The sequence below is a fragment of the Platalea leucorodia genome (assembly GCF_965183815.1).
Source record: "Platalea leucorodia genome assembly, chromosome: 22".
NCBI classification, from domain to species: Eukaryota; Metazoa; Chordata; class Aves; order Pelecaniformes; family Threskiornithidae; genus Platalea; species Platalea leucorodia.
Window position 1 is genome coordinate 5,938,320 of NC_138844.1, and position 24,905 is coordinate 5,963,224.

Below are 24,905 nucleotides of genomic sequence, written 5' to 3' on the forward strand. Positions count from 1 at the left end.
CCTTGTCTGGTCTGATAGCTTACGCTATAGTCAGGAGATCTCCGAAGCAAATTCTATTTTCTGCTAACTATAATGGGTTAATTAGAATAAGAAATAGCTGCACTCTTCTGATTATTTCGAGGCAATGACAATATCCGAGTTTCTGTCTCAGCCCTGGGCTACCCATTGTGCAGGGTAGTCCAAGCTGATGTCAGTCATTTACAGGCGGCGGTGACACAACTGACTGCGTTGATGTCACTGAACGTGCTTGGCAGCATTCCTGCCGCTGCTAGTACAGTATGCAGAGATAAAACAAAAGTCAAGAGGATCTTTTGTTGATAACACTCAGATGCGACTTTCAGTTCATGCATAGCCACCAAAGCAGAGACCTGACACAGTTAAGCAGTACAGACTCCTTGCCTGGTTTTAACACTTACAGAAATCCCCTGTTAAGTGAACTTCTGCAGCACAGTGCTGCTGATGTTGTGAGATAACCCCTGAGTCCCATGAGCGGCAGGCCTCGATCTGGGCTTGGGAGATGTAATATTCTGATAAAAAACGGCACTTCCTTTTCAAGCAGATAAGTGCGTGTGCTAGCAGCACCACTGGAACCTCAAGTACGCGCCTAAGCGAGGGTTTGTCATCCTCTCCTGTCTCACTCCAGCCTTTTAACCGCCCCCTTTCACACACCTAAATGCAGCAGCAATTAGCATCCATAAACCACAAGTGTGGCTTCTATTTCTTTTTATTTCACAACCATGAAAGCTAGCTAACATTCATAACACCCAAAAAAGTTGTCTGCCTCAACAGATGCGGGAATTAAGACATAATTAAACACTCGCGCTTGACTGTGACTCCCGTAGGGAAGAACGTGGCTTTTTTAATTTGATTTTTAAATGAAGGACGCTTCAACTTTGGCCCCCAAAACTTTGGCCCCAGTGTTGGGGGCGCATAAAGAAAGAAGGGAAATTAAGTGCTTCCTCCCCTAGCTGTCTCATCGCTTGCCTCTTTTCAGACTAGATACAGGAAGCACCATGGGAACAGCGCATTTTTATGGTTGCAGGCAAGCATACACCATGTGCACCACAGCATGCAGCCTCCATTCCCTTGAGGCAAAAAAAGGGGTTTTCTTTCTTTTTTTTTTTTTTTCCCCTTGTTCTCCATCAAGCTTTTAATTAACATATTACTGTAGTCTTCTGCCTGATTGCTTGCCCTACACTTAGCACTCCTCATCGCTGAAGCCCTTTTAAAAGGGGTATAGAATAGGACAGGTTAAATTGTTTTCATCGAGCGGCAGCTCACCTTCCTCGGTTATGACGCAGACGTAACGAACACCACGTTAGCCAGTGCGTCTGCATGCGCTCGGAGAAGTACAAATACGGAATTTTTTGCTGAAAAAGTGGATTTTCTTATACCGAAAGACTACCAGTTGTGATGACGTTTCAGCCCTATACGCTAGTTTATTTAGTGCTTTTATGAAGTTTCTGCAGCCTTTTGAAAGGATCACAGTACCACTTTCTGCAGACCTGACATAAAAGGCTCCACACCAAACTAGAGTTTGACAACATCTAGATCTGCTCAGGCTCCAACTTCTGCCCAAAGTCCCAGAACAAGTCCCCACGATGCATTTAGAGTGTCACCCATTAACAAGGTCAGATTCACAAAAAAAATGTATAGTCCAAGGAACTGGAAGATTACTGCTCACTATGAACGCTTGACGAAACATGGAAAAACCAGACATAATCGTACTGAAGAAAAACATGTTATAGACATATTAAGGCAGTGGAAAGCAGGCTATCAAATGCTTGATCTCACTCGATGAGTCAGTGGCCTCATGCTCTTAATGTGGCCTTCAGCAGATGGAACAAACCCTGGGGGCATGGATCATGCAGGGGCTCAGGATAAAGAAAAAAAAAAAGAGTTTTCTGTGATGCAGGCTATCATCAACGGTGAACTGTGAAGATACTGAAGTGGAATTGCTCGCTACAGAAGGGGTGGATCATAAATACCACGGTTAACATTTACGAGAACCACACAAGCATTTTGCATTACTTCTCTTTAAATTTGATATGTAATGAGGGTATTAGTGATCACACCTGGAAAAGTTCCAAATAGAGCTTTTTTTTTTTTTTCTCTCCTTTAAACAGACAGACTTTTCAGGTGTAGGCAGGACATAATCCATTTCCCAAGAGCCATGACCGATACTGACGGTATTTCTATTCCGTGATTCTGGAGAATACTTTATATTCATTTTTAGCAGGGTCAGTGATCCCCGAGCGATAATACTCCCACCAGGGCAGCACTGTCAGAATGTGGTTTCACTTATCTAGAAGTAAGACAGATAGTTATTGAACCGCAAGGACTGCTCAGTGACTAACCTAGCTGCTACTGTTATACAGGAGGCATGACAGGAAAGCCAAGATTATTTGTGAATTTTAGTATCCAACAGCAACTGAAGTGGTGCTGGGCTTTAGGAAGAATTTAAATACACCTACTGATATTTGCATAGCCTGGAGTACTAGCACAGCGTGCTTAAATATTTAAGATTTATTGTGCTTCCGGTATCAGAATGATTGTAGAGAGCTGTATGTGAAGCAATGAAGTAAACACAATATATATTTTATTTTGTGCCATTTATCACTAAGATACTGTAGCTATCTTTTTTTTCGTGCATTTAAAAAAAGCTTTCTCCTAGCAATCACGTCTTTATTCCTACAGCGAGAATCAAAGAATAGAGCACTGTGGTATGAGTAGGTTCGTACTCACGTTATAATGAATGAATGCGCTAATGGTAAGGGAGTCTGTCGGAGTGAAATGTTTTATTGATATTTATAGCATTATCTTTGAGATGTAAATTTGCAGTATTTGCATTCCAGAACAAATTGTAAAGAGACTTAAGAGATCAGCAGCAATATAAAAAATGGATCGTATATTAGAGCAGTATCAATATAAACATTCTCTCCCAAGTGTTTAAGTTGTACCTGACTTAAATGTATGGAAAAGAGCCCGAGGAATGGTACTGAAGCTGAAGGGCGCAGGAGAGTCAAGGACCTGACAAAAAGACCTGCTAGGGGCCATGACACTGCACCTGCAAGCGGTAAGACAGGGCTCCGGGAACGGGAAGGTGGGGAGAAGCTAGCGCAATTCCTCTCGGATGGTCAATATTGAGGAGTTTGTGAAAGAAACCCTGTCCTCGCTTCCTGTATCCATGGCTTAGCGACTAGGAGGAGCGAAGGGCAGGGACGCCGGGAATGCAGAGGTAGCAGAAACGAGCTAGTGCAAGTGGAAATGGCATAAGGGAGGGACAGAGAGCTGGAATATGGCTGTGAATATTTTATGTGCTGTGGGATCTGGAAGAGAGATCAGATGCCTTGGTTGGAGAAAAGGCTCAAACCTTCCACGTTCTGTGGATAAAAACATTAAACTTCTCTTTTTAGGGTAAGCAGAGCAGATCTCACCTGCCCAAGCTGGAATCTACGCTGCAGGCATCTGTACTAAGCTGCTCTCCACTGACTATAAATGGAGTCCCGCTAAGCAGCAGCTACTCTGGGGACAGGAGGCACTTCATCCTAAGTCAGACACCCAAATTTGGTCAGAAAACCTGCGTGCTCTCTCCCCATCGACTGTCAAGAAAGGCCAGACACCAGTACAGTTCTAGACACCAGTGCTGTAGATACCTAAGTGAGATTAATTTCACCCTCCTCATGGACTCTTGCGAGTGCAGCACTCCCTTGAGTGTTTCACGTTGTTTTATACTTCATGAATAAATAGAAAAAGTTTAATCTTTAATAATGCAAAAGTTTAACCTCCGAACATTTCATTTCAGTCCAAAATAATCACATTTATGTTACAGGGAACAACCAAGGCTACACTCGGGCAACCAAAACAGAGACAATTCTTTAGTGATTTGCTTGATTCATGTGATACGTAAACACTACCTCAAAACTGCTAACCAAAGCCACAGACATAATTTGTCTTGACACTGCTGTACTGCCATGGACATGCAGTACTTGAAAGGCAACGTGAAACTGGTAAGACAATGTATGCCTTTTCCCCAGTATATGTATACCACATCCTCTACCAGGCAGCATTTTTCACTGTTTGTGGTTGAGAACTGGCATAAATGAACACGCTCAGCTCACTGGCAGGAATGTTTATTAATGCTGTGATTTCAGTTTATGAGCTTCTACATCAAGGAAGAAATTCAAGGTCTCCTGCTCGACATCTGTGTCATACACACGTATACAAATCCTGCACTCTGAGGGCCTGTCAGACTGCTGAGCCCAGGAGCTGCTTCTTTTAGCTATTAAGTGAAGAGGGCCTACTAGTTTTTAAAGATACACAGAAATATGCATTTATGTAGGACCTCTTAAATAAAAAATAGTACATATTGGTTTAATATTTTATTCATACCTGTGTCTTCTTTCAGAGTTGTATAGGAAGGGTCTACTGTTCAAAATAAGCAATAAACATAATAAACTGACCAGCCTTCTGCCCACCCCCAGTTTAAAGTACAGGATTACTGCTACAGTTTTAAATTTTACAGGGCTGAGTTGTCCTATGAATATGAGGTAACTTATCCTTTCTTTCAAAAAAAAAAAAAAAATTTGCCAACTTATTTTTCAGATATCAGAGTAGCTTAACAACATTAGTAAAAGCGCAGTCCTAACAGAGGCATTCGTCATATGCAAACTACTTTTAAGAATTTGTACGCTACAACACACGTTAAAAGAGCTCACCCTATGCACATGCTTTTTTACCTTGCTATCCCTATTTCATAGGCCCTGTAAAAGTGACCTTTATAAAATGCACGTGAGGTCCCCTGATGGGAAACAGTTGCTCCTCCTTTACAGCATGCTGAAACACTCTAAACTAGTTGTATTGTTATTCCTTTTGCAGACATGCAGGAAAACCAGAGCCATGATCCAGAATAAACTTTCTAATCACTCTCATAGCATAATCTGATGAATAAAGAGACAAAATATAACTATTATTTTTCAGAATTCAATCTCCATTTTACCTCCTGCTTCTTCGTTAGACCGATTGTGTTCCTTCATATCTTCCGCATTATCCATACTTTCCATTTCCTGGGATTTGTTCAGATTACAGTCTGTCAAAACCTCCTGTCCTTCTGAAAAAAAAAAAAACAAAAAACAAAAAACAAACAACCACAAACAAAAATTAACTGTTTATGCTCCAAGAACATTTCCAGGTGATTACCTCAAGGTGTCTGCAGACTCCCAGTATGGCTCACCATGTTCTTCCTACAGATGCATTAGTTGCAGTTGGTTGAATGGACTGGCTGCCCAAAGTCATACGCAAGCTCTCACACAGAGTACACACCTTTAAGGCTTGAGCTTTTGCTCGGATTTAACTGTTCTGGAGGTTGTTCTAAATGACAACAAACCAGGAGTAAAATCCGCTACAGGTAACTCTGTATCACATGCATTCCGACAACTGCTGCTAGCAGGAAAGCAAGCAAGCTTTTCAGAGCATGGAAAAGGAATCACGGCTCTACTTTGTTCATTTGGGCAAAATATTAATCATTCTGGCCCCAGGCCAGGAAACTGCTCAGGCACGTTTCATCGGAAGCCTCTTTGAACCCAGTAGCAATTCTCTGCTTATTTCACATATGCCTTTTTAAATATCAACACTATCAGAAAGTTTTCTGCTGATCACTGTGGCAGCAGTATGTCCCAGAAATCCAGGCCTCTCTTCTCTGAAGGACAGCCAAATTTTTAACTACAGTGAAATTTATTTGGGTGAAGTTTTTCAAATAAAGCCTCTTTCATAAAAACCATAATACAGACTAACTCAATATGACGCAGATTTCTGTAAATTTCAGGTCAGTATTTGGTTTAAAAAACTGACAGTGTTTTCTTTCAACAATCCTGTGAATTTTTAAAGTTCACAGCAACATTGTGCAATTGCTGTTAAAATTGTTTAACTTATTAACAGTTGGACGGTAAAAAACCCAATCCTTCTCAAGCTAAATATTACATTGGATCTGAAAACAGCTTTATTTTTTGCTTAGCAAGAAAGTAAAACACTTGTCCAACTTGCACAAGAGGTGTGTTTTCATATTTTTGGAAATGCAGTCAACCAAAAGAATCACATTATTCTTGCTTCCCTTATCAAAACTTCCAGCTTCCTTCTGAACACATTTCATTTCCTACTACACAGTCTTTTTTTCCCCTTTAGTATCATTTTCCAATATTATATCGAACTTCCACAGTTTTATTTCCATTCTAGAATTGACTTTTTGCCTTTAATGCCCATCTTTGTATTTGTGAGTGTCCTGCGTAAGCTGCAATTCATATTTTTTCTCCATTTAAATCGAAAAATTTTCAAGAGAGGGTGAAAGAACATAACTTGAACAGCACAGTACCTGCAGCCATGGGCTGTTCCTGAGAATTACTTAGGTCCATACCTGCCTGTGAATCTGCAAAAGACAGAAGAGCAGTCTGAGTTGCTTAATATTTAGAATCATTGATGACAGTTATTATAATCTTATACATTCCTGTTTTCTTGACTGAAGGCAAAATTGAAAAAGCAAAACTCTCAAAGAAATAAATACCAAATAATTGTTATGTTTCGTTGTACAACTTCTTTCTATCTTGAGCACTGTCATGTGCCCAGAAAAGGGATTAAGTATTATTTTCTAACTTCAAATAATTACAGAACAGAGTAACTTACACTTTTGACTTAACATCTCGTTTTGCACCCTGCGAGCACAGCATAGCGGTAGTAACTCTATATATGAAGTGAATTTCTGCGCAGCACAAAGTACAAGGGATTTTTACATTCCTTTTTCAACACAAAGGGAAAACCCTATTATCTTCACAAGATCCACTTGGGTTTCGTGGGAATCCAAGTCTAATTCCCATTGACAAATTTTGATCAGGAATTTAAAAAAAAAAAAAAAAAAATTTAGAGGACTATGTATGTGGCCTGCTTTCCAAAAGCGCTGAGCACTCAGCGGGCCGCTCTGAAGACAACATAAGCTGCAGCCAGTTACATCTCCCACTCCAGCACCCGCATTTAGGCTGGCCAGTTTAACTGGAGGCACAGACCTGACCTGTCCAGCTAAGTCTTCACTCGACGCCTTGCTGTCTTGAGATTTCATTGATATGAGGGTTGATTTTCTCAAGTCTCACAGCTACCTGCTTCCTTCCTCCTTTCTTTCCTCTAGCTTTTTTTTTTTCCTCTTTTTTTTTTTTTTTTTTTTTTTCTCTTTACATACCAGAAAAATCTTTTCTCATCTTTGAACATAAAAAATAATAGCTCCAGGACTCGTAAAATTCATTCCTGGCAGTTACATAACAGAAATACACATGCAGTGGCCATGAGGTGTTAACCACTAGTGACATTTACCCCATAATTATCTATCTTTACCACCACTGCGTATGGAACATTTTTGTGGTCTCTGCAACGTCAAAATATAAAGCTCTGTTAACTCTACAGCAAAGCAGCCTCGTATCAGATGAGGCTATCCAAAAAACTGCATGAATAGAGGATGGGCTGATGCATCCAACAAAATAAACTCGGAGAAGAAAAAAAACCCAGCACTATCCAGCACATCTTTTTTTTTAAATGTTTGGTTCTGTCCTCTCCTAAATGAAAGCATTCAGCTGCCATTTTGCAATAATGGGTTTAAGAGTTGCATTATGCATGTAGTTCCCATTACTCTTAACTAGCTATTACCAAAGAGCAGCAAGAAAAACCCAACGCATTTAAGGATGGACTTATTAATGATTCAAGCCATCCAGCAGCGGCCTGAGCTCTTCAGGGTGTAACTCCTGACTGCAGACAAGTGGTTGAGCCATTAGCGCTTATGAAATGTATCCTAAAATTAAATCAGAGCTCCTATCCTTTCATGCAAATTTAGCACGAATGCAAGCTTTTCGTTAAGTGGCTTTTATTAGAGCTAAGAACGTTGCTTTGTGTCGTAAAGATAGTCATGGAATTAAATGACAAAAAGTTCAAATATTTACTAAATCTGTATTTTAAAAATAAATAAATAAGATCAAGGAACTCCATAGTTACGGCTCTTAATTTGTCTTTGTTTCATTTTATCATACCAGGAAAACTGAGGTACAAAGAAGCGAATGGACCAATTTATACTGTGAATAACGATGGGGAAACCAGTAAATACATGGTACATGAACAAAATTCTCTCTAGTACTGATTTTAATTTTACATTGCAATAATATAGATACTTAAATTACACAAACCCTTGTAATTGTGCAAATAATTAAGCCTTGGGCAAGACAATGAAATCCCCATTATTCTGTAATACTTGAATTCGATTTTAGTTGCATTCAGAAATCCTGTGCGGTTGCCCCATTTGGGTGATAAAGCACCGAATTGGTCAAAGCCCCAGGATGAAGCAAAAAGGGTGCCTGCAGGGTGGGGGGAGAGGTGTGGCTTGGAAACTGCAGCAATTCTGCCTTCCCCTGGGTTGCCAGGAGGTCCCAAAACGAAGAATTAGAGCCCCTGTGCGGCCGCTTCAAATAAGCTAATTCTGCATGTATTCCTGTATAACGATATTGTTTCAGAAACCACTGCATTCCCCAGGACACCTCCCGAGCGCACAGTCCCTCCACCAAGGAGGCATACATCGCTACAGCTTATCGGGTAAATCGCACCAGCACAAGCTTTGTGTCGCAGGGCTCAGCGCGAGCCCCCCAACACTCAGCTCTTCTGTTCCCAGCCCCTCTGAACCGCAGCTGCGGCACAACTTGGTAGAGAACGGTCCTGCCTGAGCCATGCGGCAGCCCAGCAGGACCTGCTCAGCCAGCCTTCCGACACTCATCTAGTTAATTTTGAGATCATCTCCGCGTATTTATTTACATTTTGTTGAGCATAAGAGGTTCCCGTCCACGATGGGCTGCTGGGCAGTACAACCCTTCTGAAGAGATAAGAACAACGGACACGCTGTATAACGTTTCTCTTTTCTGTTGAGAAATAGCTCAGCCTTTGTACCACTTTCAAGCCTCCGACATCCACTCATCAGCACCTGGTTTCTTTATGATATCAGTCTCAAGTAGCTTTTTACAGCCTTAGTGGTCTCCTAATATTTAACCTCAGGTCTCTTTCCCAAGCAAAGCATTTTAAGCCAGATCCTTCACTGTGTCACAAGTGTGCCGGAAGGAGAAGGTCTAGGAAGCTTCCATCCCCGATTGTGTACAAATAAAATCATATTTCTACCCAACGTTCAGAAAAGCACAACACGGGAAATCACTTACAGAGCACGTTAGTCTTCCCAAGCTTCACAGAGATCCACTGACAAGGGTGCATGGAAAGAAGACGCTTGTCTTGTGTGTGCTGCAGCTGACGCACGATGTTCACTTACAAAGCAGAAGTAAAATTCATGTGCCTTTGAAACCAATCCTTAGCCATCCTGTGTTCTACGCCAATAGCCAAAGTGAGCAAAAATATTCAAATAGCTTGCTAAAAAAGTGTTATGGCATTTTAATACATAACTGTATTGATGCTTTATCCTGGTATTTGCCCAGTTAACAGAAGCAACAAAACAGCCTACCTGTATTTTAACCAAAAAAAATTATTTTCAAATAAATTATACCACTAATATCCTTCTAACATCAACACAGCTGTAGGCAACAGAAGAGAAAGTACATCTTGAATTATGATCATCTTACCTGTTTGCCTCCAAAGTGAAAACCAGAACATTGCCTTTTTACTGCCAGCTGCATTTTTCAACCCAACAGCATTGCGAAGTGGACATCTTTTTAAATCCCATATGCTCTTAGTCCTTCTATCACAGCATATGGAGCAAACTCAGCTCGTTTCCTTGTCTTTGCGCCGTCTTAAGAGGCACAAGCAAGCCAAAATAAAAACCACACCAATCTCAGCCACCGCCCTACAGGTAGACTCCCACAGCCTTATCCCTGAACGCTCGCAGCGGAGCCAGCGCCTTCGCCATGTACAGCGGTCAACCTCCTTCACCCCAGCACGTTTTTCACCTTCAACCCGCGTTGTCCTATTAAAGAGAGAAAGCCTATCTAATTTCCCCACTGAATGGCCTTCTGCAGCATTCACAGTCTCCGTGGCTTTCCGAAGAAGGCACCTGGACCAAATAAACTCTTTGCACTTTTAATAATAAGGTCTCTAACACTTTGCTGCTCTTAAGCGCCAGGTAACGTTTGAAATGACACAGGCATTTTACGTGCACGTGTCATTTTGGGAAGAAATCCTGATCAGCAACGGGTAACTAAGGATAACATTTTTCTCAGTTTGTAGCATATTCTGCTGGTTTCAGAAGGTCATATCTTCTAGCAGTTCAAGATGTTCATCCCAGTACAGCAAATGGAAATGACAGCATGAGGTCAGTTCTTGTGATCTTTGCAAAAATAAACCGGTCACGAAGAGATACAGCCCAGCAGATCGCAGACTTTGGCTTCCTAGACCCAGGTCTCAGACACCTACTCTTGCCAGTGCCCGTTTCCCGCTCGGTGACCGTACGGAGCCTCCCCACGCTGAGCACAGACGATCGAGGACAGAAGTGCTACCCCTTCCTCCTCAGCGGCAAATTTCCCATCGATTCCAGTGAAACTGAGATTTTCCCAAGACCCGCAGCAGTTATTGTATCCAGAGATAATACAGTATATCACTGTCTTCTGCATTAACTTCATCCCAAACGTAACAAGCTCAGCCACATTAACTGATCCTCATCATCCCCACATACAGAACTAAAACCTGAAGCATTGTTTGCACCTTAACTTTAAGTGTACAAGAAACAGGAGCACAAAAAAGAGACTTCTCAAATGATCTCAGTTGTAGTGGCAGAAACATGCTTATTTTCTCATCAGAGACTAAAATTACTGACATACCTAACGAGCTTTCTTCTCCCACGAGAGATATACAGCCGTCCCGACTCGATCAAGAAAACGAGGCTGCATTTTTAAGTGCCAAACTGCCACCAGCCCCCTTCTTTCAAAACATTAGTTACACCTCTCAAGCAGTGATAGTCTCAATTAAGTCAGATTCTATGAGAGCAAATATTTAAATACGAACATTTAAAAAAAAACCTTTAGCAAAGGAAAATACATTTTTAAGTAGACCACTGCATCTCACTTAAAATAACCAAAAACCTCAAGTCATTGAGACACAGCGGAACCTAAACTCGAGCCCTAAAAATGATGAGTTGAAATAGCCTGGTAAGAACATCCACCTCCGAGCTAATAAATCAAGGGATGCAACGCTGCTTTGCCAGGCTTGTTAAAAACACTGGTAATTTTGCTTTTCTTCAAAAGCTGCAGCCCAAGAGTAACTCGCAAAGTGTTTTTCTGCTGGCTCTGAAAGTTACGTGCGCGTTTGACAAGCGAAAAGAAACCAACACGCCCTTTAATTCGTTAAGACCTAGAATACGAACAGCAGGTAAAGCCGGCTCTAAAACCCAACTTTATCGTACATGTTGTGATGTTTCTGAAATTAAACAGAGAGGGAGGGAAAAAAAAGCCCCGTTCGTTTCCTGTTTAACTGCAACACGCGATTAGATTTCTCCTCCAGAGGCTGCAATCTGTTTGCAGAAAGCGCTGAAGAAGCCGCTTGGAAGTGAACGGGAGGTGGGGCACGGTGCGAGCGCCCCGAGCGGGGTCGGCGGGGAGGAACGGGCAGCGGCAGCGCCTTCCCCCCCCCCTCCACCCCCCGGCCCCTTCCCGGGGAAAGAGCGGGGTCGTTTCTCACCTTCCATGCTCCGGCCGCGGCTCCCGGCTCCACCTGCCCGCCCGGGCCGGGGAACTGTCGGGGCGGGCGGCGGGAGCGCCCCGGCCTCGCCTCCCGCCCGCCCGCCGCGGGCACCGCGACATCCGGCCCGGCGGCGGCGGCGCTCGGCGGGCGGAGAGCGGCGCCGGGCGGCGGCCAGCGGAGCCGCCCCGCTCCCGGCCCCGGCGGCTCGGCCCGACTCCGAGCTCGCCGCTGGGGCCGGGCGACGGCGGCTCGGCGGGGGGCTGAGGGCAAGGCGGGTGTTTTGGGGGGGGCCCCGGCCGTTTTCGTAGGACGAACGGCATCAGGCGGCGGGGAGCGGCCCCGGCACGGGAGGCTGACGCCAGCCCGAGCGCCGCGCTCTCCTCCAGCGGCGCGGCCAAGGCCGTAGGCGATGGCCAGCGCGGGCAGGCGCTGGGCCCCGGGGAGGCAGAGCCGGGGCACCCCTGCTCTCGCACAACACGCTAAGGGACCAAAGCGAAACCCTGGGACCCCTCTGCTTTAGGGAGAGCATCCCTCTCCCTGGGAGATGAGCCCTGTCCCCACCATCCGAGGTGGCTCCGCAGGTAGAGAAGCCGTGGCAGGCGCCGAGGCAGGAGCGGGACCAAGGGGAGCAGCTCCGGGAGCGATCAACCAACCTCACGAGGGTAACGCTACCCCGAGGGCGCGGGCACGCTCCCGTCTTTAGGGCCAAGGCGAGCGGGTGACGGCGCGGACCCCCAGCCGCCCGCCACAGCCTGAGCTAAAGTCAACGCTTCCCTCCAACCCACGTATCCACTTGCAAGCGTATCCAACGAGAAGCCCGCGCCGTTTCCCCCCAGCTCCCTCAGCGCTGCCGGGCGGGAAGCCGTTCGACAGCCCCTTCTGTGAAGGACAAACGGATCCGCGACCCCTCGGGGACAGCCAGTCAAAAACACTACTTCGCGTTCGAGGGAACCCTTCATCTTTAAAGCAAGCGCTAACACCCAAAATAGCGCGGGAAAGCCGTTTGCGATGGCTGGGGTTAGGTCACTCAAGGGACAATAGCTATTCATACGGAGAGTTTAGCGGGGCGACACGCAGCTATTTTGCGTTGGCAGGCTTGTGACTCATTTTATTTTACGCTGCAGAGCCAAGCAGCCTAAGCCTTTATTAGAGCTGGCGTGGCAATTGCGCGCCGCGATGCCCACGCGCACGTGGGAGAATCAACTTCTTTTCTACATACTTAATTTCCTTTGTGTGCACTTTGTCCTGGCTCTGTTTACGCAGCACGTAAACACGGTACGGCGGCCTCAACTGTTGAGCAAATGCTGCTTTCTTCGCATTGTTCGTTAAGAGATCACGCTCCTCAGACTGTACATTAAAGTTAAACAACTGAGATAAGACTAAAATAAAACTTATGTTAAGTTACCCGTTTTTCTTAATGAAGTAGCATGGCTATTTAAAAGAAAAATCAAGCTACAAAAGTGTTTAATAAATTAAAGCAAAGATTACTTTCACTCCTAGTGCTGGGGGGATTGGTAACTGATAATTTTTGCACGTTTAGGACAGAAGGCTGAAAGGAGGCTCACTCCACCCAGGGCTTGGACGGGGCTTTGAGCAACCGGACCTAGGGCGGGATGTCCCTGCCCGCGGCTGCGGTGGCACCAGATGACCTTTACGGGTCCCTTCCGACCCAAACCCTTCCACGATTCACGAGGAAGCGTGAGCTGTGCCAGACCAACGCGGTCCTGACTTGACGTGCAAGCCAAGCGCTCGTCGTGGCGTTTTGCTTCACCCAAAGCCCGGAGCTATTTACCAAGAAAAGGCCCAAAAAGAGAATGGCTGGCCTAGATCCGCGATCAGCACCGAACACCCGTACCTGCCGTGCTTTGCCATCAACGCAGAGTTCGCGTTTGCAGCTTTGCGCTCTGATGAGCCAGGGAACAGCGGAGAGAGAAAAAGGAAAACAGCAAACCCAAGATGCTGTAGGCGGAAGGCTCGCTGATGATCTGCACCCCCAGGTGCACTTCTGGGCCCTTGGGGTTATTGCTGCACCTCTGTTACAGCTTTATACTTATTTCATCACGTTGTGCTTTTGGGTTGGGGTTTTTTTTGGCCCTGCAACTCAGCTGTATTTTAAAACTGAGAAACAAATGTTCTGGGGTAAGAAGATTGATGGAGGCTTAATGGATTTTGTTCCCTTACTACATATGTTTTCCACAAAGGGGTCCGGAATCCGTAATAACACCCACGCAACCTGAGAATCTACAAGTTCACCTAGCGGCAGACGAAATTGTGATCTGACCTGATCACTTGGACATCAAACCAAAGGCAGCGAGCGCGAGTTACCCTGGCTCAGGTCTGTGATAACAAGACAACACAGAAACGCGATTCTCCTGCTTACTTTCCATGCTGTGTCAACGACTGCTTCTTAAATTGACGCTTTTCCATCACTTGGAAAAAGATTCTGGAAATACAGTGTTAAAAAAAGACATCTGGGATAATCAAGCCCAATTCTCTGCTATTCCAGACAATCTCTGTATTCCCCTTCCAGAACCAGCCACGCTCATTTAATAATTAAGAAGGTTTCTTGCTCCTGTGGATTTTACGGAAGCCCTGGAATCTACTGCTGCGATGATCAGAAACTTCTTTTGATTTTCCATCCCAGCATTATTCACGGCCATTTTCTCTTGCTGCCAGATTCGTTCTCTAATTTAAATCTTCGCTTTCCCTCACATTTACCATCAGATACTCAATCACGTCTTCTCTCTGCTTTTACTGCAAGGGCAGAAATCAAAAGAAGGTGGGTTCCCCAGACGATAAAAACCCGCCGCTGTGTTCGTCGTGGCCCTCCGTTGCATTATCCCTGCTTTGCATCACCCACCTTCCAGAGGAGAGACAAAACTTGCGTTCTGCGTCCCAGGGAACATCTCTCCGGAGCCTTGCACAGGTCATTCGCATGACCCTGTACTCCTGGAAATAGCTCTACTTATTTCTGACGATAAAATATTTGCCTTTTTAATGATCAAATACCTACGCACACCACAATCAACAAGTTTACAATAGATTTTTTTCCTCTTCTATCGTTTCCTACTGACAGAGCTTCTAGCTGTCAGCAAAAACACTTACTAACTCATGAATACGTGGCTCCGCATTTCGTCCTATCAAATCCCCCCCGCCGTTACCCTGTTCTTAAAGATAACCAGCTTCCCCCCCTGCCCCGCGTTTACAAATCTGTCACGACAATTTATCAGTCTGTAACTTAGAAACATCATAGACTGGAAAAGGAATGAGTCATTCGACTAAAGACACAGACCAGGAGCCTAAAGACTCAAAACTGCAGAGAAAGCTGGATAGTAAAGATACTATTTTATAATAATTAACAAGCTGGGGAGCGATGGGCTGTGTAGGGCAGTTACATGACAATAGGGTATAAACATCCTTAGGAACAGAGGATGTTCAGACTGAACTATGACTAGTTTATAGCAGACACGTTAAAAACTGAATCATTTTGCCTATACGGCGTAAGCGTGAAATGTTAACTTTGAGTAAAACTGAAAACATTCAACACATGGGAACGCTGGATCTTTTGAGGTGGTCCTAATTATGACCTGTTCAGCAGCTCAAGGAAATTAAAAATGAAAATCCTGACATAGTTCTTATACCTTAACCGACCACTTCAGAGTTAATATCTTGGTCTACAGAAGAAGAAAGTGCGGCCGCTTCCCTGTAAAGAGAGAGAAGTGAAATAATGAGGCAGTGCACGCATTTAGTAGGGCAAGGAGCTTTGCAAGACAAGAAATGAGAGGGACACCAATTTAAAATACCACCACGCTTGAGTAAAAGTATTTTCCATCAACAATATGATACCTTCTTTTTCACACTTATTTTTTTGCGTGCTTTATTAAAGAAAAGTCATAACTTAAGTGCTTTTTTACATGGAACTGTTGAATTAGAACTTTTACAGCTACCTACAAAAATAACTATCATTCCTGTGTTGGCTGGTTCCATATTTGTTATGCAAATACTATTACATCATTTTTGGACACTGGCATGGTCTGGGGCTGCACAAGAAGTGTGATTTAGCTAATTAACCAGAGGCTTGGCCGCAGTGCCTGATCTCGAGTGTCTCATGATGTGCGGTGTGGTCAAATGCAAGTACCCTCCTCTCCCTGTTCAGTTTCCTGAGTATTTTCATAACACTCACTCTAGAAACAAAATATTTCTACTTTTAAGAGCTTAAAGTCATCAGCAAGTCTTCCAAAACATGTAACTGACTTAAAAACCACTGAGTACTTGAAGTAATAGCGTGGCATTCAGCTTTATTTTTGAGCCAACAGGATATGCCTGGCTCTTATTTTCAGTCTTTCTCACAGCAAGTTGCAGGAATGGTTTTTGTTGTTTTTAAGCTGAAAGTAGGTGTCCCATAATGATTTCCTCCAGAAACCTGCAGCTGAAGAACCCCCTGGCATGCAAAGCTTGCCGTAACCTTACCAAAGCCCTCAAATACTCAAAACGCGGCGTTGGAGCCGCCAGCCCGGCCGTCCCTGCTGTTACAGGGCAGGTTCAGCGCGCCGAGCAGCCAGACCACAGCCCATGCCTGAACCTATTCCCTCCTCCCCCCGGAGTTTCCTATCCTTGCCCACACAGCTGGAAACACCACCTTAGAGTCAAAAATAAATTTCACCACGCGCTGTGGAAGAGCCATGTGGTAGTTTCTCAAGCATGGGGCCGAGCGCAGGGGCGGCTAGCGCTGGGGGAGCGGGGCCATCCTTCACTAGCCAAGTGGCGCACAGACCTTGCAGGCCCGTGAAGAAGAAAAAAAATTAGTAATAATAATAAAAGGATTTTTCAGAAGCACGGGGTGCGGGTGAGGAAGAAAAGAGGCGGCCGAGCGAGGAGCTGGGACCCCCCTTCCTGCCCAGGCGCTGCGGTGAGGCCGCACGCCCCCGCCGCCATCGCTGAGGAGAGGAAAGGGCGGGAAGCGGCGGGCGCGCGCGGCGGGCGGGCAGGGCCGTTAGCGCCGCGCGCGGCGGCCGTTGGGGCGGGGGAGGCGGGGAGGGCGGGCGGCGGCGGGGCCGGCATGGCCGGGGGCGGCGGGAGGCCGCGCTCCCCCCCGGGAGGCCTCCTGGGGGCGGTGGCGGTGGTGGTGGCGGGCTTGGGTGCCCTGGCTGGAGGTACCGGGGCGGGGGGAGAGGCAGGGCGGCGGCGGGGCGCACGGGCTCCTCGGAGGGCGGCTGTGGAGGGACGGGGCAGGGGGCACCTCGCAGCCGCCTGTGGAGAGGGGTCGTGCTCCGCAGGACCTTCCTTCAGCCCCTTTTAGATGGGGCGGTGCGGATCCCAGCAGTGCCCTTCTCCCTCTTGACCCGAGTCCTGGACGGCAGCGGTCAGACAGGGCTGTCCTCCTCTGCCACCGTGCCCCGAAAAAAGCACAAATTCTCATGATTTTCACATCTCCTGGGGCTCTCACAACAGAAACCCTCGTGCTTCGACATCTGCCCGCCGTTTCCCAAAAGGCAAAGGCTCAGGGATGCTTGAAGACCCTCCCACGGTCACCATCCCTTAGCTTTCTAGTTTGATTTTATAACTACTTCTTGGCTTTTTGTAAAGAGACGGGCTCAGCGAGGTTGGAACCTGCGAGCTAAGTCAGATTCGCCACCTGGGCACTAAAGCAACAAAAACTGGCAAGTCAGCAACAAGTGGGAGCCCTTGTTTTTAAGAAAAGAGTGTGGGGAGAAAGAAAAAGTAAGGCAAGAGACAGAAACCCGCTAGGACAAAATAAAAGGTTAACAATCACACGTTCAGATTTCTGTCTGTAATATTCTAAGTCCTTTTCCCTACAGTGAGAGCTGTACCTAAGGAAGAGCAGCATTCTGTTGATTTGATAGAAAAGAATTATGTTTATGGTGATATCAAACAGGAAGGTAAACTTGTCTTTTTTTAATATATATATATATATTTACATCTTACTAGACTTTTAAAATGGAGCTTTAAGTACAGCAATCATTACGTAGACAACGCTACGCCTGGAAGCAACACAACCAAGCTTTGCTAAACACGGTGCTGGAGACTCCAAAATACGATCCCAATAGCATACAGTAATGAGGGGGGATGAGTTTAGAAATACATTTGTCCCATAGTGCTGCTGTAAGCACTTCTGAAAATTTAACGTCTCAATGAGGGTCCCACTCTGCAAAATGCTCAAAATCCGGTGCTTTTTGCGACCCTGCAGCGCGAGTTGTGCAGCACTCGAGTGTTTCCTCGTACAGTCAGCACCAACCACGCTGTGGACAGTTCCATGATATTAATAAGAGCAAACGGAGATATAAAAGATTAACCTTCTACCGTTCAAGTCCAAAACATGAAAAACAAACTTAGCATTACCTTAAATATATTTTTGAAATGAGTATTTGGGTAATTTCGTTCAATATAAGCATTTCACCTCATTTACCCTATTCTCTTGTGTTGCAGTTAGCGTGTATGTTAAGGTGTTTACAAACAGCCCATTTCTAGTATGTATGGATTTGGCTCGTTCTCAAGAAGACGTAATAGATCCCAAGTATTTGTGGATTGGTCCAGATGGAGAAAATTTAGAAGGTTAGTCGCTTTGTTCGGACTACAAAGAATTTCCACTCCGCCTGCCTTAGCCATTTTTTCCCCAGTCACTAATAGAATAGGCTTTTTACAGTACTTTTTCACAAACTTAGAAACAGCCTCTGCCTCGGGGGGGCAGGGAGGCAATCAGGAAAACACGCCGAGATAGAGAAATAGTTTCTGTTTTCTATTTACAAGGGAAAAAGTCAACCACAAATGGCTAAGTAGATTACTGTACATGATATCACATATTTTTCTTGCTTCTATTGATGCCACCCGGCAATAGGATGGTGGGTCCAAACAGTCACTTGGTCCTTTGTCACATTTTTCCACGAGCTCTGACATTAGACTATGTTTCTCTTCTCCCTCTAAAATTCTCAAATGCCTGAGATAAAAGGAAACTTGCAATAAGTCCTAAAGGTCACACATTTTAGACTGTCTCAGACTGACACGAATCAGTGTCATTATGTACAAGAGCAAGATCTCATCTTCAAATGTTCTAAATGAGCAGAGCATCAGAAACCAAACATTTCCAGTAATCGAGTGTTTCCTGTTTCTGTTCTAGGGCGAATGTATGTGAATCTTGCAGAAACAGGAAAGCTGATGGTGATGGGGTTTAAGGAGTCTATGTCTGGAGCCTACACTTGCACTCTTTCTCACAAAATCATAGAAACTACAACACAAGAAGAAAGAGAAATGTTTGAGGCATATAAATTCATGGTATACGGTAGGATTGCTAACTTATAGTAAGCTAATGCCCGTAGCCTTTGTAGTTTGGTGGGTTTGTGAAGTGCATGTTTATTGCAAGGCTTGATAAATAATTAGTTAACATTTTCTCCCAGAAGAAAAAAAAAAATAATTTATATTTATACACACGCACCCCCTTCCCCCGTTTTGGAAAGAGTTTTAAATAACTGCCACCAAGAATACATGGCAACTTGAAGAATAAAATAATCTCTACCCTTAATAAGAACATAGTGAACTACAGTAATTCCAGTGAGCTGAAAAGGAAGCTCGTGTCTGAGCGCAGCCTCCCGCGAGAGAGATTACCAAACCGAACGCCCGCCGATGCGGAGCGAGCCCACTGCCCCAACTGCTCGAGCAGCGCGCTTCTGCCGTCTTCCACCATTTGTAACCACCGTTCGCCAATCTCGCCTCCCCACCCGCAAAATAACATTTCCAAAAAGAAACACTTTTAAAATAGTTTTTTAAAAATGTTCACTCCTACGCCATAATTGCGTAGAATGTTTTTGCATAATCCCAATCTATTTCAGTTACACAACTTTGTGGACATGCTAGTTCTGTGTTATTCTACTGTTTACCTCCTTTTTTTTTTTAACATTTGGGAGCAGAGCCGCATAACATAAGCACATAAATTCCTGTAATTTCAAACTAAAATGTCTCACTATTTGAGTCAGCTCTGGCAAGGACAAATTTGTTCTGTTCTGGTTAATGAGTAAGCTTTATTTATTTGTTTACTTCTGAATAAGAGCCCATATTTCAGATACAAAGTACACTGATACAGACGATAAGGTTCTGTATAAGATTCAATCTGTGATTGCACCGGGGAACTCACACACAAACTGTTTTCTTAAAGCATACAGGGAAGCTGACCATGCATATCGGGTATTTGTTCGCTTTGCTACAAAGGAATGCCAGCTAGCAGCTAACGGCCAGTTCTTTGAGGAACTAAAGAAAATCGTAAATAACATCATCTCTGATCTGACGTGTCACATCGTAGAGTCGTCCTACAAATGCCATTCTGTCAAGATACCAAAACAAGGCCTCCTGCACGAACTGTTTGTTAGTTTTCAAGGTAACAGATTTCAGTGTTTGTTTGGGAGGGATCATTTACTTGTTTATAAACAACCCGAGAGTACTATAAACAACATCTGAAATACATTAAAGTCAAGTATACCTTCAGAAGTTGTTTCCCTGCTTTCTTTCGGAGTCCTTGTATTTTTTCTTACTAGCCCACAGATGGAGCTAAAATGCAGTTTATATATTGAATTTGTAGCGCTGTACTTCTTACAACCTTAGCGAGAAATGTTACTTTTCAAGGTGTGCACTTTGGAAGGATTCTTGAAAGGAGATAGCTGATAAGATGCCATGGCTTTTTTTTTTTTGTAAAAAGGGAAAATGGTCTTATTTCGTTTCCATTATTTGATTTTTAATAAGTCTGTGACCTCTGTGGTTTTGCTTGTTCTAGGAAACTGCACAGAGGTTAAAAGCAAGAGCCTCACAGTTCCCTTATGGTAATACTGATGTGGCTGTAGCGCCTTGCAAAACAGGTTAAATCAACCCTGATGGCTGCCCTAATTTAGAGATGATTTATCACTGAGGAAAGGAAGTTATTCATTAATGCTTTGACCACATTCTCTCCTGTCTCTGTTCTCATTGTGTGCCAAGACAGACCATCCAACAGGTTACGGAACAGTTTTGTGGCCATTTTCCCCTCAGTAAAGTCAAGAAACATTCAGAACAAACCGAGGACCCAAAGGCTTTAAGCTTACGTAAAACTTCAGCCCTTTCTGTAACCTGAGGCTACTGTGTGAGAATTTAGTTCCATTCTTCCTGTCAGCTTAGCGGTATTTTTCCCCCCGGTATTTTATTGGTTGACCTGACTCTTACTGGAACAAAGCAATTTAAGTAACTGGATAGAAACCACCGGGACCAAATCTGTTCCCCCCCCCCCCCCCTTTTATCGGTCATTCATTTTTCAACATTCAAATGCACCCAATCAAAAGAACTATTTCAAAACATGACCATGACTGCAGACAGTGACAGGTGAAAGAAAAAAAATATATATATTAAAAAAAAAAATCACAATTCTTCACAAGTTAGAGGCAAAATTAAGAGGGTACAATAGGATGACGTGAGCATCGTAAGATGCTCAAAGCAGTAATGCATTTTATTTGTTTTCTGAAATGAACCTAAAGATACCTGCTGGAGGTATTTGAGTTCACTGCAATATATTCGTCAGCACATGGACCTGTATCTTTTTTTTTCCCCCCCACCCATAGTAAATCCTTTTGCACCAGGATGGGAAGAAGTTTGCCACCAGGTTCCTTACGATTGTGAAGATGTGACGAACACGCGAGTTCAAGAGGTTCTGTGTCAGCCAGCCTTGTCTCTTCTCTGGGTATTTAACACAGATCTCTGCCTTCGCATCTACAGATCTGACTGGTAGTAATCCAGCCTCACCCAGATTTTATGGGATTAATATCATTGTAAATGACAACTCATGGATTTCAAATAATTCCGTTCAGGATGGAAAACTGTTTTTAAAACTCAAATTGATCCAAACAGTTTAAAAGAAAAAAAAAAAAAAAAAAGGCTCATTATTTCCTTTATGTTTACCTCTAAGAATAAAGAATTATAAACATCAGTATTTATATTAGTATATGGAACTCCCAGTTCTCTAAACTAAATCTTTAATTTATGATTTGGTAAATTAAATACAATTTAAAGGAAATCTGCCGTAGCTGACTTCTAAAAATCTGTTCTCTCTGGCTTCTTAATGTTAAAGCCTGCTATCAGATTGCATACTGGGTCTGATCCCAGGCCCCCTGAAGCCAAAGGAAGGCTCCCAGTTAAGGTGCCAGGTCAGTGTGGGGGCGAAATCAGGACTAAAAAGTATTTACTGATATTTTTAAATTAAGAAAAACTGACTATTTTTTTATTCTTTCATCGTTTCTGAATTTTAGGCAAGAGATCGAATTGGAGAGTTTTTCAATAAACAGACGTATGCTTTGAAGCACGAGTTTCAAACTGTTCCTACAATACACTACGTGGACAACAGCTTCTCAGTCACTCACATTGACAGTTGTCGACCAGGTTTTGGGAAAAACGATCTCACCCACAAGACCTGCGCTAGTTGCTGTGGTAAATATAAAATACATTGATTTAAATATAGCTTTTTAGCTCTGATCACAGGTTTCTCTGAAGAGTATTTGGTAAATATCAGTGCCAAAAGTAACAATATTTCCATTCGTCTTTTGGAAAGACATTCACATCACAGATTTAAAAAAAACCAACTGATAGGAACAGAAAACAAGCTGGCAGTGTCTGTTAATGCGCTGGTAGGTGTAACTGTGTTTCCAAATAGAGTAAGTGGAAGCAGTGAAGTGGGTTTTTTTCCCTTCCAGGTCACTGGTGAGTGACTATGCTCAAGATATAGAGCAAATAAGAAACGATTCCCTTAATGGTAGGGCTGCTAGAAAACACTCATCCATTTTAAAAGCTCTTTTGCCAGCAGCACCCAGTGCTAGTTCTGGAGTACGGGGTATTTAGCGAGAGGCAGGCTCCGCGAGCTCGGGAAGGACGAGCTCTTGCTTACGGCATCGGGAAGGCACGTGGTGCTGTCTGATGGTCCCGGCCCTGGCTGAGGCGGAGGGGAGCTGGCTGAAACACTGACTGTGTTCTCTTCGCAGTGGTTTGCGATCCCGGAACTTACAGTCCTAACAACGAAGTGACCTGCCAGGTTTGTACAAGGCCTCGAGTCAAAAAGTACGGAGCAAGATCTTGCTAATAAACTGATGACAGAAACGGGAAAACCGAAGAGCAGCTGTGAAGGCATTATTGGTTTTGTGATGTCCTTTGCATTTTCAGCTACCAATTCTAGAATCCTGCCTTCATTTTTGAACAATCGCAAACCATCGTCAGTCACGCACCCCTACATTTTCTGTACTCGGGGACCACTTCAACTGTAAAAATGATGCATAAGATGAAGTGTTCACACAAGGTAAAGTAACTCCATGAAAAAAAAGGAATTTAGCCACGCGGCTGTTAGTGCAAAGAGCCTGTTTCTTGGTGGTGACACCAGACGCCACAGCTTTGTGCTGCAGTTTGCTCAGAGGACATAAAGGAGCTCTAAACAATTTAAGGAAAGATGGCAGATAGTTGTAGTGAAATTACGTGCCATGATGACATATACCAGAATCTCTATGAGCAATTTCTAGCAGATATTAATAGAAGTATTTAATCCGCGTGATTTAAAAGCATCAAATGCCCTTCCCTTTATTTTTCCTCATTTCTTCCTGTGTCTGAAGGGCTCCAGCCTGCCCTGTGCCAACCTGTACGATGCTGTAGTTAACGGACACCGACCGGCTCAGGGCTCGGCGTGGCTGCCGCCAGTGGGAGCTCTGCTGGTGAGCAGGCGGCAGCAGAGCGCAAAGGGAAATCGGGTCTCTGAGACGAGGGAGAGGGTTAATAACAAATTCTACAGCCCAGCAGTCAGGAGAATTAAGGATCCAACTTTCATGTCCGCTGCTCCCCAGAAAGAAGCGGGTATGCCCCGGGGAGGGAAGCGGCGAGGCTGCTGAGCCTCCTCCGCCTGCTTGCTGCTGCATCTTTTCCTTCAGCTGCACAAAATCCTCATGGCAGAGCTCTGCTGGCCCCAGGTGCTCTACGAGCAGATGATCCTCTTACACCAGCTGTAAATTCCTGTCAAGTTCACCGGATGAGTAACAAGTCACGATACAAATTGCCAAAGCCCTGAGATAATGGGAAAGTTGTCTTCCCAGAACAGACTTACTCCGCTCTGCTTTTGAAGGATAGCTGCTGGATCTGCAGCCATTGATCATTTTGCTCATAAAGCACTATCAGTAAAGGTTTTATTTTACTACTATCAAGAGCTTCACGAGTAACTCTGACTTCTCACCAGCCCCCGTGAGGTGCAGAGCACGGGCTGTGCGAGCCCGCCGGAGCGGCCAGCCTGCCGCAGGCTTCCGAGGCCACGGTGGGGCTACCAGAACACGGGCTTTTAAAAAAAAACAACTCTGGTTTAAGCTTTGTAAGTCGTTCCCTGCCAGGAGCTGCCGCCTTCCAGAGATAGTCACCTTGTCGAGGGACACCAGAGAACTCTTACCCTCCTTCCCCTCGGGAAGCACAGCTGAGCAGCCAACACCGTCCCTTTTGAAGCCGCTTGTGCGACGGTGGCGTAACCCCCGCAATCCGAGCGAAGGTGACTCCGCGCCCCGCTGCCTGCGCGCACGCACAGCCATGGAAAGCCATGCCCGGCTCCCCGGCACAGAGCCATTCCTTTCTTTTTTGCACTATGTAAGACTAAGTCAAGCAAAAGAGCACCTCCTACTCAATAACCGCAACTTCTTATGGCATCTAGAAATTCCTTGGTGGGTATTCATCCAAAAATCGACCAGATTCAACCCAGTTTAACTTATCCATTTTGACAGGAACACAGCAGGAGATGGTACAGGCACAGACCACGCTCCGAGCTTTTCGGAATCATTACTTATTAAATACCGACGAATAAAATGTACTGTAACGAGCATTTAAACTGCCTGTAGGCTGATTATCTTAGCTGCCAACTGGACACTGTGTGCACGGCGCGGGCTTATACAGATTAAGCAGACAGGCGCGGCGATTGCTGCCTGCGTCTCTTGGCCTATTTCACAACAGAGGAATGCCACATGCATAAATGATGGGGGAAAAAAGCAGTGAGTAGGTACTAAGTGCAATGGCAAGCGAGTCAAATGAACACTTACTTCCTCCTCCTTCTGAAAACTAGAGGTACAAGAAGCTCTTGTAGTACCTCAAGTTTTTCAGTGGACCTTAAAAGTAGAAAAATAGGTCAAATATTTCAGTATTGCATTGCAGAGGCGTTTGTCTCATTAATTCTGTGG

General features: G+C 44.6%; 2 protein-coding genes across 6 annotated transcripts in view; one reads left to right on the forward strand and one right to left on the reverse strand.

Annotated features, from left to right (window-relative positions):
- The window catches only part of IKZF3 (IKAROS family zinc finger 3), a 37,227-nt gene extending 25,456 nt beyond the window's left edge, over nt 1-11,771 (reverse strand). For 4 of the 5 annotated variants that reach the window (XM_082332084.1, XM_082332083.1, XM_082332082.1 and 1 more), the window contains exons 1-3: nt 9,228-9,306; nt 6,368-6,421; nt 5,000-5,110 (exon numbers count right to left, since the gene is read on the reverse strand). In XM_082332084.1, coding sequence (XP_082188210.1) covers nt 5,000-5,110; nt 6,368-6,421; nt 9,228-9,279 — 217 coding nt within the window. In that variant the 5' untranslated portion in view covers nt 9,280-9,306. Of the gene's footprint in view, nt 1-4,999; nt 5,111-6,367; nt 6,422-9,227; nt 9,307-11,688 lie in introns of those variants that run through there. The other variant, XM_082332081.1, reaches the window with a different exon arrangement.
- Nucleotides 11,772-16,750: 4,979 nt separating this feature from the next.
- On the forward strand, nt 16,751-22,792 carry ZPBP2 (zona pellucida binding protein 2; the record flags this gene model as incomplete). Its single annotated transcript, XM_082332193.1, has 8 exons — nt 16,751-16,844; nt 17,511-17,591; nt 18,139-18,264; nt 18,827-18,988; nt 19,859-20,077; nt 21,285-21,370; nt 21,969-22,146; nt 22,695-22,792. The coding sequence occupies 8 exons, from the start codon at nt 16,751-16,753 to the stop codon at nt 22,790-22,792; spliced, it is 1,044 nt and encodes a 347-aa protein (XP_082188319.1).
- Nucleotides 22,793-24,905: the final 2,113 nt, after the last annotated feature.